Source organism: Prosopis cineraria, unplaced genomic scaffold, assembly GCF_029017545.1.
Source record: "Prosopis cineraria cultivar Desert tree isolate PC_DT_omini unplaced genomic scaffold, ASM2901754v1 PC6, whole genome shotgun sequence".
Lineage (NCBI taxonomy): Eukaryota > Viridiplantae > Streptophyta > Magnoliopsida > Fabales > Fabaceae > Prosopis > Prosopis cineraria.
In genome coordinates, this window is record NW_026555337.1 from 14502128 (window position 1) to 14524331 (window position 22204).

The window sequence follows — 22204 nt, forward strand, 5'->3', positions numbered from 1 at the left end:
CCTAGCCTTAATTCAAGTGTTTTAGAGCTATGGAAGCCATTAATTGATATTATTTAACTTAATGATGGTTAAATAGAACTAATAGAAGGATGTTAAAGTTTCAAGTATGCTAAAGATAGCTATTATGAATGATAGGTTAGCTAATTGAAGCTAAAAATGCTTAGGTTAGTATTGAAAATTGACCAAATGATATTCTAATATGTAGATAATCATTGCTCGAAACCTTTGTAAGTTAGAGGAGGCTAAGGAGAATTGAAATCTCATGAATAACCTTTTTCGGCAATAAAATGATTGAGATGACCGAAGAGTCTATCCTATTTAGTTGCATGTTACATTGTTTACAAGTTTTGTAAAATAAATGATTACTTTGTTTGAATACATGAGAGAAAAAGAGAGAGAGCGCGAGCGCAACATGATCAATGAGGGTGGGAGTTCACTCTAAAATGTGTTAGGTTAAAATCTATATGATACTTACTAATGCTATTGGTGACCACAATGTTCAGTTCTTATTTTGGTAGCTCCCTTATCATGTGAAAGGGTGTAGGTTAGAGCAATATAACACCTTGAGTATTCATAAAAGAGGAATCCATAGTTTAAAAGTGATAATGATGATTTTGGATGAGCTGCTTTCCATACTAGATGAGCTCAGGCCATTCTAATCATATAGACTTGATCTAATGTATTGTTAGCCTATAGATTCAGTTACAAGTCATTGTGGAGGTTAGGATGAAAGTTTATGATCACTCATAATAAAAATGAGAACATGACTTATTATTTTTTTTTTTGTGAATGAGACTTGTTATTAGTTCTTATTTATGAATAATTTGCTTAAATGGTCCTTAAATGTGATTCTTCCTTAAAAAAAGTGCCAATATATAGTAGTGGTCATAAGTAGTTAAAAAAAGAAAATGAATTAAAAAAAGCTCTTAAGATGTTTTTATTTTTTTTTTAAATAAAATGAGAAGAATTTTGAAAACATTCAAATCCAAAAGTATCAAATGGACACACGGTTCGTTACTGTAGCTTTGACAATAGTGTTATTTCGTGAGTATCTTTGGATATATAATGAGCAAATTACTCCTTGAAATTGTTAAGCAATAGTATAGTCTCCAAATTATTTATTGTATAAATTATTCTTTCAAATTTTAAAAACAATGTGATCTGGCTCCTACTGTCAACAAATTTTAATTTTGACGGTTAGTTGACTAAAAAATAATAAAAAATGACCTCAAAAGTTACCAAAAAAATTAAAATAAAGAGCTCAAAAATTTCAAACAATGATCCAAAAATTTCAGACGAGTTAATTTTGGCACCGTGTGAAAACAAAAAACTTGAAAAGGTTGACATGTTGTGAATCTCATAAGTCCAAAATAAGTAGTGCTTGATTAAATTGGTGAAAAGGTAGTGGATGCTCCATTTTTTATACTAAAAGCTACTCAATACTTTTAAAAAAAAATAATTCATAACTAGATTTACACTTTTATTTGCTGTGAAGTGCCACATCATTTTCAATAAAAAATTGTGAGCTCCACATGGAAAGTTAATGTTCATAAAAAAAAAATTATATGCTACACAATGATGGTGAAAAAATAGTTGAAGGCCAAATTTACATATTTACCCTGTACTTAAATGTAAAAAATGCCTTTCAAAGAGTCACTTTTAATTTGGCTGGCATTCATTCTTTTTAATCGAACTCATTAGAAAGCGCAATCCATCATTTCAAATAAAAAGAATATAGATAACCTATACAAAATTATATAAGGTAAATAAAAGCCATTGGCAAATTAAACCCTCCAACACTTTACAATTCTAAAACTCCATTCACTATCAAAGTGATGAGATGGCCCAAATATAACCAAGTATAAAGTTAAAAAAAAAAATTAACATTACCATGCCAACACACGTCTTTCCAGGTAAGTCAATAGAATTTGTCTCTTCAAATAAAATGGTACCCTCCGCAAATAATTAAGACGTTTTTGCATAACGAAGACATTTACATGAGAGAGCTAGTCATGTTGATGGGATCTATAAACAATAATAACTCTTCCAAAGTAATGAAGAGGAGCCATCACAGAATGGCGCAACGGCTTTCGCCTCGTTTACGGAGTTCTTCATGCGCCATCTCCAGATTTTCCCGAAGCTTCCGAATTTCATCATCTGATCTCTTTTGAGCTAAAAATGCAATCTCCTCTGCCTTAAGCCTCGCAGCTTGCTCCTCAGCCAATTGTTGCTCAAGCCTAGCAGTTGCTTCCTTCAACTTCGTCTCAACCTTTATGAAATAAAAGAGTACATCACTTAAACTTGCACTGAACTGGCCAATTCAAGGCAAACCAAGAAACCAAAACCTTTAAACATCAATCAGAAACCAATAAAAACCAATCCTTTTAATCTTCTTCTCATATTTTCAGTTATAAAGCTAAAAATATTAATTTAATTATGACCAATTTGATTAACCAGATCGGCTTGAAAAACATTAAACATCATGATACTCAGCCCCCCCCCCTTTGCCCCGTCCCATGTCCTTCCAATTTCTAATGCATACATGAAACCGTTCAAATCTAACCCGTAGTCCCCATATAATTGAATCAAATTTGAGCCATTAAATTTATGTACATGTGGGGCACACAACACAGAATTTTCACATAATTGTCCACAAAGGTAGGAGTCAACCTAAAACATAGCATTTGCAGTACGTTTGTCCAAACAAATTAGTAAAAGAATACGAAGTAATAGCCGACATTCACTAACGATGTTGGTGATTGCACTGCCAGAAAATCAGATCAGAGTTAAACAGGGATCAAGTTCAATCAAAAGCCTTAGACATTCCTTGCTTAGTAGCTAAGGTCTGCAATGAAAACAACTTGGACACTAAAACTACTCCAGAGGCTAAGCATGCTAGAATATTTTCAAGACTGGGATTTCATGATTATCTTTATCGAACGAACATAGATAACATAGATAACAGAAAAGAAAATTTCTCAGACTATATCTACATTAATTTGTCATAAAATCCATTTACTTTCTGTTTTGACAAGATATTAATTATGAAACACCATGAAGGATACTTAAGGAAATTATCAAAAGAGATTTATGAGTGAATGATACATCTAAAGAGTTTATTGTTGATAATGGCATCGTGCAATCCATATGAAATGCCATGAGAAATACCAATTTCCTCATGACACTCAACTACAAATACTCGGCACCCTATTGCAACTAGAATGCCATGCGAAAATAAAATCCTTTGCTCAAAAATGCATTTACTCAAATTCCTCATCAAATCCTAAATCATAACTCTACTCTCCGTCAGCAATCTTTGCCCACTTTGATGCGTTTGAATCAACAAAACATGATATAAAAAGATTTTATTTTCACCAGCGGAGACCAATATTTGGGTCAAAGTTTCTAAGCCGAACAATCAGAGGCATGTCATGTTTTCAAAATCAAATCCTTTCAGATGCGGGGCAAGGAAGGCTGCCGCAGCAAATCTTTGATTCAAGAAAAAAATAATAGGAAAACCACATATAGTCTCCTAAACTATAGTATAATTATATCTCGATTATGGCAATTTTTGCCACACTTAACTCTCTAAACTTATACACCACTTCAACTAACATTGAGAATCCACAAGAATCTCATGTGACACCTTAATCAAGAGAGATTTGAGAAAAAGAAGGGTAAGAGCAAGGTATGATGCAACATTCACCAGGTTCATAGATGTTGGTCATATTTCCACATTTTGTGATTGCTAAAGTTTGTTTTATGGCCAAATTTTTTATGAGGGTAGTGTTTAATTTTAGAGTTTATGTAATGTAACTTATAATTACATTGTTCAAGAGACGATATGTTATTCCCCCACTAATAACAAAGTATATTTCTTTTATAAGAATACTGATGAGATCAAGAGAATACCATCTGAGTGCATGGGGTAACCAAATAGTGCAACTATCTACTTAAATTCTCACACACAAACACGCAGAAATATATTCTGAATCATCATATAATTATAAGAATTCTCTCTGATGACCAATAGCAACAAAAATGCCTCAATTAAACCATCCTACATCACAAGCTAGTGTTTGTGTTCACCGTTCACAAGAATATGGTGAAAGCTAATAGAATTTCCATTCATATGACAATCATTTCAGGGAGAACAGAGTGTCTTTGCAGATTGTTATCATTCTCAAATAATGAATATATACAATATTTTTTTAATACAAAAACAATAAATGACAAGGAAAAATATGTGTGAGGCGCAAGGACTTGGAAGGTACCATATCAGTAATTCGTTTTAGTTGTTCATCATAAGTACGATGCATCTGTTCCTTGATCTCCTTGATCTCACTTTTTGAATATCCTTTTAAGGCCTCGACCTCTAATTGTTGGTAATGAAGCCTCCTTGCTCCTTTCTGCAGACAATTGCAAATTCATTAATATAATATATTCAAAGACCAAGTAAAGAAGATTGACAAAAATTTGCAGAAACATTCACCTTCAACTCAGTGAATAACTCATCCATATAAGGTTGTCCACCATTTTGTGCAATGACCATGTTTACAAGAGAAAGAAGCCGCTGAACTTGTTCAAACTGCTTTTTTTCATCCTTGGTCTTGTTATCAAAAAGCACATACCGGTTTTTACACAAAACAAGAATTTCCTACAGAAATTTAAAATTGACTTTAAGGTTAACAAAGTTTCACATGGTATAAATTTGACAAACTATACACCTACATTCCAAGATATTCAAGCAAAACCATATATTGTTATATTATATTACTGAAGCCAACAAGAAAAAGGACAATAAAGAGATTTAACAAGAATTAAAAGGTTGACATCCCATAGTAGGTGTTCACAGAACAACAGGTGTTCCTTGAGTCAACTTTGAGGGGAAGAAATTTAAATTGGGAATGCTGAATATTTAAATTCCAGCTTAAAGGGAAGTCATGTGCCTAAAGCATCCCATTTTTTATCATGCTATGTTACCCTATTTTACCACATTTTCTTGCCGTTTTTTGTACTATTGTTTTCTTCTTAATTCTTTTTTCATTTTTCAAATGTTTGTTTTACTTACTTAAGAGACATTTTCAACTAAATCTGAGTCATTTATTTTTCTTTTCAGCCTGCATCACTCTTGGTAATGAGAGAATGGCATCTTTTCTCCTACTATTTGTATCATGTATTGGCGTATTGGTCTTCAAGCTACAACCACATATTTTTGTTCAGTTTCTTCTTCTCATTCTCTCAGTTATCTTCAGTTTATAATATTGACACCAATGAGACAGGACTAGAAGGTTAACATTTTATAATACTGACACCAATGAGACAATGACAGGAAGTTATTTGACAGGACTAGAAGGTTAACATTTTATGGTAAGTACTCATAAAATTAAATTAAATCTTCTAAAAAAGAATAGTTTCTTCACATTATAATTTTGTTTGGTACGCTTGTTTGGTTCTTTGCTTGGGGATTCCAAATCCACATTAGACCATCTTAACTAACGAGAATACTGTATGGAGCACAGTTTATTCCTGTAGATTAGCCCTCATGAGTCATGCCTTTAATCCATAAAACTCTCTATTTCTTTGATCACACCCTGATAGAGAATCAACAACAGTATTTCAAAGGTATTTTACTTTCAAGTCAAAAAGCAAGAACCAACACAATCATGGCCATGACACTAAACTAACTTAACAGTTACAATCAAATGGCAATAGAATCTACCTACCCCTTTCAAGGGTTCATGTGATGCAAAAGATACCAAAATAACAGTGATGGTATGGCTGGGAGGAAATAATGAAATAAAAGTGGACATTTTGTTAGAGAATCAATGCAACAATCTAAAACAATAATGCTGTAATAAATCAGGGAGTGCCTCCAATATATAAATCATGACCTAATCACATAAAACACTGCTACAATCCTATCTTCATTTACACCAAAGGAACAAAACTTATAACTGAACACATAGAAGAAAGCAAAAATAAACATCCGATTCTGATCCTCTCCTCTAATGGATATGTGCATCATAGTTTCTGCCCTAGTATATTCAGCAGTTCACACCCGTCCTTCTAGACTTGTACAACCATTCCTATCTCCTCTCTCTCAATTCTAGTATGATCATTTTTTTTATAATAGGTTTTGAGTGGCTGCTGTGCTAGCACTCTACTAGTTTTGCAGGATGCAAAAGAGAGAAGGACGTTGAAGAAAATTAAGTTAGCAAAAACTCTTGCTCGTGAAATATAAATTTTAAAAAAATAGATTTCAAATTGTTTCACACGCTATTTTCAATAACTCTAATTGTTTTGAGAAGCATTTTCAAATAAAAAGTTCTTTAAGATTGTAACCAAACAAAAAATAACTTCCATCTTTCATAAAATCCTTATACAAAAAGCCACTTCTTTACAGAAAATCACTTGATTTTTAAACTTAAACAAATGAGCCTATAATCTTTTTGGGTGGGTCAATTGCACATTGACCTCTTAACTAATTTCCTTTCATAGCATTTTACTCCTTGTTTTATCCATTTTTTGCAATGTTCCACCCCTTATTTAATGGAGGTTCTCAATTTTGAAAATCATGTGCTACAGCCTTTAAAAATATTTTCTTTGGAGCCCATTATAATCATGACCGAGCTAACCCTGAGAGACACACGAGATTGTCAATTCACATATTCTGCTCCTTTGGAGTCATTTTGTCACTAAATTGTCAATTGTGAGCACTTCTTACAAATTTAGATGACAGGATTGGAGGCAATGCAAAAGAATCATATTGGATAATGGAGAATGATACTTGAAATTGCAAATCAGTGAGAAAATAAAATTGGTTACTGGACCAATAAATAAGGACAGCAACGTGCAATAGTACATTCTTTTGCAAATAAGAAAATATGTTTTTGATGATGAGGAATCAATACAGCAGAAACAAGAAGCTTAAGTAAGCACTGACAGTCAATAGTATTTGATGAAGATATGAGCAATGAAAAATAACCTAACCAAAAAGAAAGCCAGTCACAGCAACTCATCTAGGAGGACAGATCACGAGGGCCAATTCAATGGGCTAAAGAAACAAAAAAGAAAAAAAAATAGCAATTCATGGAAATAAAAATGCTTAAGAAAACTTTAAAGGTTTAGGTCCTTTGTAAGAATAGTAATTAATATAAAGATCATGCTCAAACAAACCTGTAAAGGCTCTGGGCACTCACGACCTAAGTAATCTTCCAAAGTTTCATCATTGTCTTCTAGTTCATCCCCTCCAGTGAAGACCACAACCATGTAGTCAACTATTTTGTTTCCAAACAATGTCTGCAAGTTACGAAGAGCAGCTTGTTCTTCTTGGGAAAAGCGAGTTCTGACAGAGAACACTACAAGGATGGCATGAATCCCTTCTTTGGCCAGATCAATGCACTTTACAATTTCCTTCCCAACAAAGTCAGATCCCACAGCATAATCAAATAGTCCTGCAAAGCTTGTTCACAGGTACGCTTAGAAATAACAAAATCAGTGAAATTGCAAAATCAAAGGCCACAGAGAATAGCAAAATAAGACGAGCTACTGTATTTTACCTGGGGTGTCAATAACATTAACAGTTTGACCATCTCTTAGCACAGCTTTCTGCAATTCACAAGTGCTTGTTACAGCAGATGAACTTGCCCTTGACTTGAAGGCCTTCCTTCCAAGAATGCTATTACCTGTTGCACTTTTTCCATTGCCAGTACGTCCAACCAAGACCATTGTTCGGGTCTCATTAGTTGAGGTAGTAAGCTCCCAATCATCATCTATTGAACTTCCACCCATGATATAAATTCAAGTTGCCTAATGACAAAAATTATCAATATAATATTACAACATATATTAAATATGAATATAAGATAGCACGTAAACTCCAAAAATTTTAGCAGAAAGGAAGAAACAAGCTCTCAAATACAGGTCAACGATGTTTATTAACTTAGACAGTCATATTCAATCAATTAAGTTCTATTACAAGTCATAACAAACAAATTTGTTAGCAAAAACAAAAAAATTAATAAGATCTGCCGGAGAAAGCAGTGTATGAGCAGAAAACAGAAGCTATATACTACAACCTACAGGATTTGCACATCCAAATCCAAAGCAATTAACAAGAATTCAAGTCTGCCACTCGAGGATCAAACGCGATATACCTTCTAAAGATGGTAATTCAACAATTAAACAACACACATCCACCTTCTACATCCACAATTTGACCAATAAAGAAAGACTCCGACCAAAAAATACAGAAACGATCCAGTCCAATTCACGATGATCGAGCCTAAAGAAAAGCAAACTAGAAAACTCAAGCTATCTCTATGTACAACTTCATGATCGTTGAAAACAGAACAAATCATTCCAGAACTTATTCTGGAAATTACTAATCTCAAACCTGATATAGTCTTGTAGAGTACAAGTCAAAGCAAGGAAACAAAAAGGGTTCACACAAAATCGAAGCAATATAGCAAAACGAACATGAAGTGTGAGATTACTTACTTGAAGAATAGCGTATATGGATAACAGAGAAGCGACTCTAGGAATATATTGTGATAATGGGTAAAAGGTAAAACTTAGACTTGGCAGCTTAAGTCCGAAGATTACTCTGAAGAAAGGGGAGTTTACGGTGGATGCGGGAGCGGTTTCCCTGCTCATCTCATGGGTGAGCCCGCGTGCTCTTTTAAAAGATAACATCTGAACCGTCCAAATTTTAATCTAAAAGGTTCAAATTTAAAATACTATTTTATATTAATTTATTAAAATAAAAAATTATAAAAATTATAATCTGATCTTATTTAGTTTAAAAAATTTAATTTAATATTAAAATTTTTATAATTAAATATTTTAAATTTTTTAAATGTATTTTATATAGTATAGATATTATATCTGAACTGCTGAATTATATAAAATTTATATAAATAATTAATATAAATTAATTATAAAAATTTTAATATCAAATTAGATCATTTAAATTAAATTTAAATAAAAAATTTATTAAAATTATTTTATAATTTTTTATTTTAATAAATTAATATAAAATAATATTTTAAATATTATCCAAATGTGATCATCCAAGATAAGCAGCGAAACCGTTGGTGATGCGGCTTTCACACCTAAACAATTAACGTCCGTTAACTTGAGCGGTGGGCCACTCTCTCTCCCACTCCTCCGACACGCCCTGCCAATGAAGGTGAATCCAAGCGGCGACATCGTTGACGGCTGCGGCGGCCATGGCTAGGCTTCCGACGCCGGTGGTGAGGAGCTTGAATCTCCACCAGCCAAAGAAGATTTGCCCAGAAAGTGTGCCGCAGAAGGCCACGCCATTAACTGCAGCCGACACGTTAGGAGGCAGCGTCCCAGGTTGGAGAGAAATTCCGCTCGTGGTAGTAAATACGACCGTGCAGCTTGGTGACAACTGACGAGGGAAATTGCCAAGAGATAAATAAATTATTTTTTATTTTTAATTTAAAAATTAAAATGCACCAAGCACATATTTAAAGTTTGAATTATTTTTTAGATTTTGTCGGCGAATTTTTTTTGAATTTATAATTTAAAGTTTAAATTATCATTTAATCCAAAATAAAATTATTTTTTATGACTAAGAGATAAATAAATGAAGAAAAATATTCGATTAATAATACTCTTTTGCTTTTGCCAACAAAAAAAGTGTTGAGTGGATATTGAATATACTCTTTATTTTAAAAATATAAGGTATTTTTTTAAAAATTAAATATTAAAAAATATAAAGTATTTTTAATCTTTTGAGGTGTAATCATTATTTTTTTTAAATTGTCCTTATTAATGAATGATTTTATATTTATTATAGGGTGTTTAATAGGAATAAATATAAAATATAGGGTTAGTTTAAAAATAAGTAATTACTTTATTAAAAGTTGAGATTCGATTAAAAATACCTTATATTTTTTAATTGAGGGGAGTGTATATATATATATATATATAATCTTTTCATTTTGCAACAAGTTTTAATTTCATTGTTAACTGGAGGTAAAATCATATGCCATGTCACTTACCTAATTGCTACTTATTAATTGTACAATGTAACTTCATTTTGTAATTTAGATGATACGAGGGCAACAACGTAAGTTTACCAACTCTTTCCAAATCTCGCCGGTCGCGGCAAGGAAGGTAAGGAATACGGAACGACACGACGTTAATTGTTTTTTTATTTATTTTTTGTTTGTTTGTTTGACTCAAGAGACGACGTTATTCTCAATTTTGTTTGGTCAATGGCCAGGAAATACAATTGGAGCCAGAAAAAATTTAATCGAGTATATTGATCTGAATTTGATATAGAATTTAAATTTCAAATTTTAGCATGTTTCTGTTACAAAATACATATTATTTTTAAGGTTAATATGAAATTTAAATTTAAACTAAACATCCAGGCATGATTTTAACTCTAAATTTATATTTAATACATTTTAAATAATTAAATTTAAGGCAATTCCATCCTGTAGTTAAATTAAAATAAGTGTCCATTATTTTTAAAACAAATTAGGCCTAATGTGAGATTTTTCTTCAAATTTCACTTACTCTCTGTCCTACTCTCATTTGATTAAAATTGCACCTAAAAACCCATTTTTTTTAAAAAGTAATAAAAATTTGTTTTAATTGGACAGTAAAGATGAAATTATCTCAAATTTTATTATTTAGAATTCAAGATATATGAAATACTAGTTTAGAGTTAAATCACTTTTGGACATATAATTCAAGTCCAAATTGCATATTAATTTTTGCTTTTAAATCTAAAAAAGATCATTTTTATTTTTTTTTTCCCGAAAGATATTTAAAAGGTAAACGTACAATTTGATCACCTTTCAAAGTCATCATCATCAATTACTTATCTAAACTTTAGATAACCTGCTACAGTAATTGAACAGTAATAATCCAATAATGACTCAGCGCGTCATTTTTTATTGGACAAAAGTGTCCTTTGTTTTACATGGAAGCCTGAATGACTTGGTGCTAGCTTTGAGAAAACTTTTGCAGTGGATTTGCTATAGTCCTCATCCATTTCACCCATTCATTTAAGCTTCCCCACCATCTGGCATCAATCAATTTTCTATCTCCACGTTTTCTCCATAAGCCTTCCTATTTTCATATCTCGTGACTAGGTGGCAAGTTGTTTTCTCTCCTTTAGGTTGATTATATTGGGACTTGGTGTTTTGCCGTGCACTTTTTTGAAAAATCAAATTGACATTGTTCTCATCTATATATTAGCCTCGAAGGTTGGAGTTCCGAGTGTGTGTTTTGTGGTGGTGTTTTTCAGAAGCTAATGTGTTTGCGATTTGCTTATGCTCTTTCACTTGATACTGTGGTGTTGGTGGCTTTTTGAACGTGGTGAGTGAGTTTTTCCTGCACTTCCTTTTTTTTTTTTTTAATTTTCTCGTGTCATTGGGTTTTTTTTTTTTTTTGCGTGTTCAAGTTGGCGCTCACTCCACTAGTTTATGGTGGTAGGTATTTATTGATTTGCTTTGTTGGAGGGATGAGGAACATGGAGTTTCAGCTTCTCCATGACATTAACTCTAGATGGGAGATGGTTAGGTTGCATGTGAGGGTGTTGTCGAAAGTATTTTGTTATGAAATCAACTCCCCTGCTTAATGCTTATGCACGTCTTTGGTAGATGTGCAGGTTTATTTGCACGTCTTTTTCATTTTTTTGGTTGTAGTTTTTGTTCATTTCCTACCTCAAGTGGATTATCCCGCTTCTACTATAAAAAGGCTTTTCTATTATCTTAATTCACGTCCCATTTTGAAAATGGGACTTAAAAAAAAATTAATGTCACACAAATATGAGAGGAAAGTAAATTTAAAAATCTACATCTCCCATAAACTAGATAAAGTAGATTCTTTAAAATCCATGTCCCCCAACTGGGAAGGGGACATGGATTCTGAACAATCCACATCCCCCTCTCCCCTAGGTAGAATCCACGTCCCCCAACTGAGAGGGAGACGTGGATTCTTAAATCCACCTCCCCCTCCTCCTTAGGGGATGTGGATTTTCAAATTCATGTCCCCCTCCTAAAAGGGAAACATATAATATGTTGAAATTTTAAATTTTGTGTATACTCACTTTTTTATTTTTCAAAATTTGTGTGTCAGCTCCCTATGCTCTGTCTCTGCCTCCCTCTCTTGTCTCAGCTCCCTCATCTCTTTTCTCTTTCTCCGTCTCAGCTCCCTCCCTCATAGTTCCCTCTCTCATCTCAGCTTCCTCATTTCTTTTCTCTATCTCTCTTTTCTCAGCTCTCTCCCTCACTCTCTCTCTCCCTCAGCTCTCCCTGTCTCTATCTCTCAGCTCCCTCTCTCGCTCTCTATCTCTTATCTCCCAGCTTCCTTATTGCCTCTGTCTCTCTCGGCAGCTTTGTGGACGAAGAAGCCCAGCCACTCATGACTAAGGACCTCTTCTCTTCTCTCTAGGTATTTTTTTTCCTTATTTTTTTATTTTCTTGAACAGGTCTCCACGCAAGAATGTAATTTTTGTTTTGACATAAGAATGTGATCAATTAATTTTAGTTTTACATGATATATATGATATTATGATGCTTAAATTTTTTTTGAGCCCATGAAAGTATGTACTTATTATTTTAAATAATTTTATAATTATATAATTATAGATGCAATCATTTTATTTTTTCATTGCATTTGGTGTATTTTGTTGTGATAGTGTATAAATGATTGTAAATAAATTGCTATTTATTAGACTTTCACTGTATGAATTGGCTGTTTCTATGGCATATTTTGGCAAATTCTATTTTAGTTGTATAATAAATGCAAATTATATATAAAAAAATTTTAAAAACAACGTCCCTCTATAGATAGAAAGGGACGTGGTTTGTGAATCCAGATAAAAAACCACGTCCCCCTATATCATAGGGGACGTGGATTCTTAAGAAACCACGTTCTCTTATATTAAGAGGGATGTGGTTTCTCAATTTATGAACTAGGCAATGAGAAACTACATCTCTCTTACTAGAGGGGGACATGATTTCTTTATAAACCACGTCCACCACCTATAAGGAGGATGTGAATTTTATAGAAACCACCTCACCTATTGTTAAAGGGGACGTGGTTTATGATATTTCATATCATAGGCATTTGCAATGTGGATAAGTCATTATTCTAAGTTGCCCAGTATGATGTTCCCTTCAATTGTGACGTGAAAATGCTTAGAAATATGACGTGAAAAATCTATTTTGTAGTAGTGAGGTGATCAGATATAGGCAATCATTTAATGTTTAATGCATTGCATTATGTCCATTTGGTTGATCTTTTCATGCATGTGTCGGTCTGGTGTCTTGGAACTGGCAAGATAAAGTGGCGGATACTTTCCCTAAGCAAGTTGATGAAGTGAGTGGGAAGAGGCTCCTCATGATGGTGAAGGTCGATGATTTTATCATGAGGAGGAAATCTTTGAGTTAGAGTACGGTAGAGCATACACAGGATGGTTACTTTATAGGAGCTAAAGTCGAAGCCTCAAAGTTTGGACTCTGGTTTAGTGCTACTAAAATTATCTCCCCCTTGTATTTGCATCAACTGAACAGCCTTTTTTTCTTTTTATAGATGATCAAGTCTGTAAATGATGGTAACAAGGGGCTGTTGACCACACCAAGTAGCTGCACCAATTTGACTAGTAGTAACGTGAACTCACTTGACTTGGATGACATTCCAATATTTGAGTTCTGCGGTCAAGCTGTGTCAATGGGTAAAATCAAGATGGTCGTGAAGAAAGAGAACCTGGTGAGGGTGAGTCATCCAAACAAGCAACAAATTTGATGTCATCCACTAAGCATTCGAAGACTGCGCGTAAGGAAAAAGTCGCTTAGTGTTTCTAGCCGCGTTTCCTTTGTTTTCTATTTGTATTTTTGATGTTATGTTAGCCTGTTGGGTAATGCCAGGGGTTTTGATGTTATTTGAACTATAATTTTGTTGTTGGTTTTCTTTATGTTTTCTTTTCATCTAATTATGTTGGAATTTCTCCTAGGCTATCTGGTGGAGTTTGTTTATTGTCGTGGGTGTTGCTTTTGATGGGTTTTTTTTTTTTTTTTTTCATCATATGAAGATGGTTTTGTCGATTGAATAGTTTGTTCTGGCAGTCTATTATATTTATATATGATAAATATGTCAGTACATTTTTCACATTATTTGTGTTATTGGATATGTTCTTCTTGTACTTATGTATTGTGGATAAAAAGTGACGAATATAAGAGTTATATTAATTGTTTGTGATTTACACCTTCATGTAGAAAAGCCAATTGAAATCACGTCAAGAAAATGTAAAGAGTAAATTGACAAGAGTAAGTATAAAAAATCGACAAATGGTGAATGTAAATTTAAAAAGGAAGATAGGAAAAATCATTGAAGAGAATTTAGGGGATACTATGAATAAATAATTGTGCTGAATTGATAGTTTTTCCTTTTTTAACCAAAAAATATAAGCATTGATCTTTGATATATTGAATTTATGAGATTGTACTTTGTCGTTTTGATTTATTCAAATACCTACTATGATTAATTTAAAATTTTCCTCTTATGATAAATCTATAATTGATGTTAGTTTGAATATTTAGATATTGATTATTGAAGCGGTACATTTTTAAATTTGTAGCACACAACACTTTTGCTATGAAATTTCCAAATCTTATTTTCACTCATGGTTAACTGTATATTACCTTATCCAGAGTGAAGCATACCAAAAATTTAAAGGTACTTATTCATGACAAAAAATAATAGAACTTCATCTAGAACCACCAATGTTGTTTTCTAAGAAATCTCCAATAACATTGAACATGGAACATAAGCTTTCCTTTTGGACAAGTGTTTACAATTATTTCATTCAAGATAGTCTATTTCATTGTTCCAATTAATTAATATTGTTCTTGAAACATTTGTTATTACTCTTTAGCTTGCAATATGTTTGTACAATATTGGTATGTGAATTAATTCCTATATAAAAGAAAAAATTGAGTTAAATCAAACCATATGAGGTCTTTACGCTATGGTCTGTGAGGGAGAATTTTTTTTTAATCATTATTCATATATAAAAAGTAATTTTATTTAAGACATGATCAAATATTAAATATGAATATTTTTTTTTTTAGATTTGACCTTTGAATTGTCACGTTATCATTTAATATGGAGAAGTATGATTTGGCAATAAGCAGCTTAGCATCTCAAAGGCGATGCTTTCATGACTGGAGACAAATAGAAGTGGGCTGTATTATTGCAAATTAAAGGCTGTTCTCTGTGGTTTAAGCCCACGAAAGTACCACATAACTAAGAAAATGGGCTTCCTACACAGACTAATACCACTTGCACCTCTAAGTGAAAATGGTCAAGCTAACAAGTTGGGTTTTGGAAGATTATTGAAGAACACTGATAAATAAAATCAACATTTAAAATTATTTTATAATATAACAAATTAAAATTTAAATTTTTATTGAAAGATGTATTTATATATATCATTTTTTTTCCTCTTGTTGTTTAAAGTTTATCCGATTTAAGCTTCCTTCGGCAATCTATTTGTTAATGTTTTTTCTTAAGATGAAAAAAAAAAATCATTTTAAAAGCTTTATTCATGAATTTTCTTTTTTGGTTAGCGCAAAAACTGTACCTCTACACTATTCCGCCTCACATTGACCACTTAAGTTAGCTAGCATTGTACAAATTTGCCCCTTGGACGGTAAAATTGGAATGATATTAAAAAGATTAACATGGCTCCTATGAAAAGATAACACACGCAAAAATCAAGAATTTATCATAAGATTCATGGTTTTTAAGTCATTATACATATAAATTTATTTTATAATTATAGGAAAAATTAATCTGTAAATTTTTATAGTTCCTCTCATTTTTTGAATTAGACTCATTTATTTTATTTTTTTAATTGAATTCTTATAATTTGGTCCAGTAATTTTTTTAATATCTTAAGGTTAAAATATTTAAATTTTTATTTTAAAATGAAATTAAGATTTTTTTATTTTTTGATTAAAAGATTATATTGCTTTAAAATTAATTATATGATTTTTATAATTAAAAATTTATAAAATTTAGTTACGTGAAATTAATAAATAAATAAACATCGTATTAAATCAATTTTTGTTGCCAAACATGTCAAATCAAATTTTTTTATAAATTTTAAAAGTGTTTTTGTTTTAGAAAAATTAATCATTCATTAATAATTTTAAACTTTGAGGATTAACATATGTAATGAATTAAATTATAAGAACTTGAGTAAAACAAAATAAATCACATAGACCTAATTCAAAATTTAAAAAAATTACAAAGACTTTCAGATTTATTTTCCCTTAATTATATCATTTTACTCTAACCAAGTTTCAATTTGTTAAACTAATTTTTTTTACAAAAGAGTTTTCTAACATAAATCACATTATTCTAACTAAATTCTTGCACAACTTCAATTTATAAATTGCATTGTAGTTTTTGAAAATTTCAGCATACCGCCTATCTACATCCTCGCACAAACAATACTTTCAAAAATTATAAAAATTATAAATAAAAAAACAACCTCGAGTTTGATGATGTTTGTGAGAGGATGTAAAAAAATAACATAAAAAGTAATATTTCTTCTTCTATTTTAAATTATATGATATTTTTAAAAGAATTTTTTTATTTTAAAATATAAAACACTTTAAGTAGATTAAAGTTTTATTAAACGCGTCAATCTCAATATTACCCTTTCTCTTTCTATTATTAATTTTTATTATTTCTCTTTTTCAATATATTAAACGATGGGTATTTTTAAAAAGTTGTTAAGTGTATTTAATAAAATTTATTAATATGTGAGATTTTATTTAAAAAATTTTTATAATTTAAAATGAAGGGTGTAGTAGAGAATTAAGATTTTGATCGAAAATAATCTGCGTCAATCTCCGACAAATATATACCATCACATAAAAGATTGATGATAGAGTTGGCCGCTTCCGTTGACCACTACTTTATATGGATAATGCTTCGCAGCATGGGCCTTGTTGGATCATCCTTGGTTATGAAAATGTAAGGCCTTTGAGATCATCATTGTGTGACCTTTCTTTTTTTTTAATTTTTCTGACCTGGATCCTTGTGTGACCTTGAGATGAAAGATTTTTAACATTTTTTTAAAATAAAAGGTTAAAATATATTTTTAAAATTTTTAACTTTGTATGATCTCCTAATTTTATAAAATATTTTTTAAAAATTAAAGTTAAAGTATCTTTTTGGTCCTCTAGTTTCAAAATATTATTTTTTGGCCAATCTTTGTTGTTTTAAAATTAATATTTCAACATTTTCAAAAATGTTTTGTCAATGTTTAAAATTCAATGCAAATTTTTTTGATAAAATTAACAATGTTAAAGTTAAAAAATTAAAAAAAAACTTTTCAAAATGAAGGGGTAAAAATAAAACCTTATATAAAGTTAAATTATATGTATATTTTAGTCCAAAAAAATAAGATTCTTAACATTTTAAGGAGATCATGCCCATGGGATTTCTTACACGCCATTGGTAAATTATTATATTGCATGTTTTCAAGAAGCAAATGAATATTCCTCATAATCATGTTTACAAGTCACATCTAATATATTTCACCCATATAAAAAATATTAAACCTTATTGCTTTGCCAAAAAAAATTAATAAATTTTTTATTTCTTCCCTATTAAATATGCATACTTTAATAACATATTTAGATTCATATTTGAACAACTGTCCCAATCCTTTAAACGTTTATTTTCCCCTAGCCTTTTGAAAATATTGTTAGTTTGCTTTTGATTGCACTATTAATGGCCCTGTATTAGTGTAGTGTATATTATGTACTCTTTGTTTTTATATATGAGAAAAAAATTATATCACATAATTTAAAAAAATTAGTTAACTATAATAATTATGTCTGAAAATAAAATAAGTGAACTACAATGCCCTATGTTAATTAATATAAACATATATTAATTATTTTTCATCAATATGAATTATGAGAGATGATTTAAAAAATATGTAATAAATGTTTATTGAAATGGGTGATTTTATTTATAAAAAAAATACAAATCAAAGATGATAATTTCTCTAATAATAAAATTTGAAGGGAGTATATGTATGTATTTTTGGCCCAAGCATGTATGTTAGAGGCAGAAAGCCTGCCTGAATAAGTAAGGAAAAAAAAAAGATCAGGTTAGTAAAAAAAAACACAGTTTTTAAACCCATTCTGTTGGAAAGAAATGCCCATTGTACCAAAAAAAAAACAGGAAATGCCTCTTTTGGGCTAGATATTGGCCTTATTTTGTTTTTAAATCCTTGTGAGTGTTTCCAAGGGAAAAACTTCATTTAACGACCAATGAAGGTGTTTAATATCAAGGATAAAAAAAAATTTGAAATATTATTATTAGATTAGGAGATTTATTAAAAAATAATTTTAAATAAAAAAGACTAGAATACCTCTGATTTTTATTTTTAATTAATAAATAGCCATTCGTTAATTAATTAGTATTCAATTGTATTTAATAAAAAATTATTTGTTAATTAACAAGTTCAAAAATGCGAAAGAGTTTGATTATTAGAAGGAATATGGGTAAATTATGTTTCAAGAACCATCCATTAAATTAATAAATTCTCATTTACATTTAATAAAAAATTATTTATTAATTGATAAGTTTAAAAAAGAAAAAGAAAAACTGGAGTATTATAGTATTTTTTCATTTAAAATTATTTTCAAATCATCTCCTGATTTTAACTCTGATATTTCAGAATTTTTTTATCCTTCTTTGATATTAAATTGTCTTAGCAGTCTCTAATTAAAAAACTTATCTTTGCAGTCTTTGCAATCTCAAATTATCACAAAAATAACAAATGGGAGTTAAAATTAGACTCAAGAAAAGGAAGGAAATATGAATATGAAGGAAACAAATATTTAAAAGAATTACGTTAATATTAATGATTTGGAAATAGTCACAAGAATTAATCATGAGATTTGCAATCTTGGGAATTTTTGGAAACATCATTTTTTTTTTTGGATAAAGATTGGAAACATCATTGTCTTCCCCCCAAGATTCCAGCATTAACAAAAGCAAAATGAGCCCAATTTTGAGGCCAAAAAATCAAAGCAATTTCCTTTCCTTTCTTTCCTTTTTCTTCCCCCCCCCCCCTTTTGTTGAAGAATAGTGGGCCTTGGAGTGAATGGGTTTAAGCACTGCTAGAACCCAATTACAACTCATTTAAAAGACATTTCTGCTACTATTTTGACTTAAATGTCACATGCAAATCCATATTTTTAACCTATTCAACCTAAGCTTCCATTTAGTTTCAATAACCTAAGTATCCGTTTGAATTTCAGTTGGGTATAATAGATTATAAAAATAATTAATTAAATGATAGATTTTAATTATAATTAATTATATTATAACGCAATTTGTTTGGATATTATTTTTTAAAGTTAATTTTAATAGAGTTAAAGATGTTTGGATAATTTATTTAGAATCAATTTTAGCTGTGAAAATTATCATAAAGGACATTTTCTTTCAAAATTAAATTATTGATAAATTTGTATATAATATTATTAAAGCTGTTACATTTTATTTAAGAAGTAAAATATATTATTTAAATTACATATCTAATTAATTAAAAAAATAAATTATATTAATATTAACATTTAAATTTATGTAAATAAGTAACTCAATATATCTTAGTTAAAATAAATTTAATAAAAGAGAAAGATTTAATTCTTAAATACCCAATATCAATTTTACAATAACTAATGAGGATGATAATATAAAAATTGATCTGTAATGATATCACGGATATGAGCCATATTTGATGAAGATGTTAAGCACTGCTTTAAAATTTTAGCAACATAAAAAATGTAACAATATAACAAATGATGCCAAATCTCTCTTTCTGAACCAATGCAATAATTTTTGTAATAACCTTTAAATTTAAATTAAATTAAATTAATTTTTCTCTACCAATTAATATTTATTTGAATTAGTTTTATAAAGTGTTAAGTGGAGGGTAGTGATTAACAAAAAGTTATGCTAGCAACTTTTTGACGATCCAAAGTTTAAATTTTGCTAAGGAAAAAAAAAGAGAAAAGAGTTTAATTTTATTTTTATTAAATTTTGTACCTTTCTTATGTTTTTTCTAGGGCCATTCTTTGTAATTCTCTCACATTCTTTTTGATAAGCTTTTCCTTCTCTTTCGAACGCAGAAGAACATAGAAGCTGTGTGATGGAGCTTATGAAAAAAATTAATTTTTCTCCTAACAATCGATTACATGTTTAACTGATGTTTGAGTATTTTTGCACAAAATTGATTATTTTACTTATCCAAACACACACTAATTCAACATTTGTAATTTATTCTTTAGAATTTTTTTTATCAAGGAACCTAACTGTCATAAATTTTTTCTTTCAAGACTTTATTGTCATTATCCAAACAATTTTTATAGTACTGTTTCATGATAGACATTTTTCCACGAGAAAAGGCCATATTAAAACTCTGATCTCTTGTATATACAATATTATCTGATGATATATGTGCTGCAATTTCATTCCAAAAAAAAAAAAAAAGAATGACACCATTAGAGTGCTTTACAATATATGGTCATATACACAGACACACCTTGCCTGGAGCAACTAGATTAGTGTATAGATCCGATGTTACGTTATATAGGATTCCAATATTTAATTTTTAAAAAATTATAATGAAGGTAGACAATTGCATACAAACCCGTCCTATATATAGAAAAAATTAATATTAATGACATGTCATGTCCAGGCATTGTCACTCATTTGCCAAATAATTTCTACTTATTATAATTTTTAGCTTGCTATCTGATTGAAATTAAAACAAAAAACCCTAATTATAGATTTAAGGTGGTGGCCACTTCAGATGCATTTGTTACACTTTTACTATTTATATTACTTTTTATTTGAGATTATGATTCTTTTTAAATTTTTTTATGACATTCAAGATGGTAAAAATGTCAAATAAAAATTTGAATACACAAGAGCTCTTAAAATAATCTTGTTTAGGCTCTAGAACTTCTTCACACAGCCCTAAGCCATCTCATAATGGAAGCCACATCGGATCTTATTAATTCAGATAAATCAGACGCACATTATCTAATATATATATATATATATATATAAAACAATGCTTATACCCTCTAAGGTAAGTGAGACACACGTTAATAGCGCTGCTTATCAACAAGTATAATATATATGGCATAACAATATAATATTCATAAATATATACTTATAAGTTGTAGCATAAAAAGACTAATCAAGGACGTTTTTCCATTTTGTTACATAGTCCATTCAGCATTTATAGAGGAGCAGAGAACATTGATTCATAATATTACATTATATATATGCTCACTCTTGCACAGGTCAAAATATTACAACTTGGCCCAAAGATGAAACTATATTATTTAGGTCCCCTTGTACCGCTTGTCAGGCTTTAATAATATTCTTCTATTTTAATCATAATTACCTGCATTATAGAAAAACATATATATAAACATAAATATAATTAGAAGATAAAAGTCTTAAAACTAGAACTCTATTTTAACAAGGTGAATGAGATAAGAAAGACAGCAAAATATGGATGTCATGAGCTAGCTACTATGTACAAGTTTACGAGTAAAAAAATTAAAAATAAAATAAAAAAGATCGGGAGCTGTATCGGATTCCCATAATATATATACATATATATATCATAAAGACTCATAAGTCTAGTTATTAATTGTTGCCTTAAATGTTTAAGTTTACATAATTATTATCTATACCTTGAAAGCAATACATCAATCAATCAATATATACATTATTTTTGTAAAATTAATACTAAATTATACACTACACAATATTTATAAGTGATGAAAAGTGTGACTTACTTAAAAATCCATACAAGGCATCATGTGGCCAGCTCACAATCTAGTTAGAATTAAAAAAAGAAAAAAAATAATTATTGATTCATGTAATTTTATCATATTTTGTTATTGGTATAAGTAATTTTTTTGTTGTTCTAGATCCCTATAATTTTTTTTTGTCTGCAATATTAATCTCTTTATTTTTACATATGTCTAGAAAGGCCAGTGATACTAATAACTTTAAATTATTTGACCAACAATGTTAAATTTGTGCTAAATGCTAAAATAAAAAAGAAAGAGACAGAACAATCACAAAATGCAGAGTAATA

The 22204-nt window shown here is 30.1% G+C and overlaps 1 protein-coding gene across 2 annotated transcripts; it reads right to left on the reverse strand.

Moving 5' to 3' along the window:
• Positions 1-1862: 1862 nt before the first annotated feature.
• Positions 1863-8645, reverse strand: LOC129314647 (immune-associated nucleotide-binding protein 9-like). Of its 2 annotated transcripts, none has more exons than XM_054958132.1 (6): positions 8503-8645; positions 7563-7812; positions 7180-7457; positions 4493-4657; positions 4275-4409; positions 1863-2269 (listed from the first exon to the last, which is right to left on the reverse strand). In XM_054958132.1, the coding sequence occupies exons 2-6, from the start codon at positions 7792-7794 to the stop codon at positions 2069-2071; spliced, it is 1011 nt and encodes a 336-aa protein (XP_054814107.1). In that variant the 5' UTR covers positions 7795-7812; positions 8503-8645; the 3' UTR covers positions 1863-2068. The 2 variants fall into 2 exon arrangements, with proteins under 2 accessions (XP_054814107.1, XP_054814108.1); XM_054958133.1 differs by lacking the exon at positions 8503-8645 and adding an exon at positions 8399-8498.
• Positions 8646-22204: the final 13559 nt, after the last annotated feature.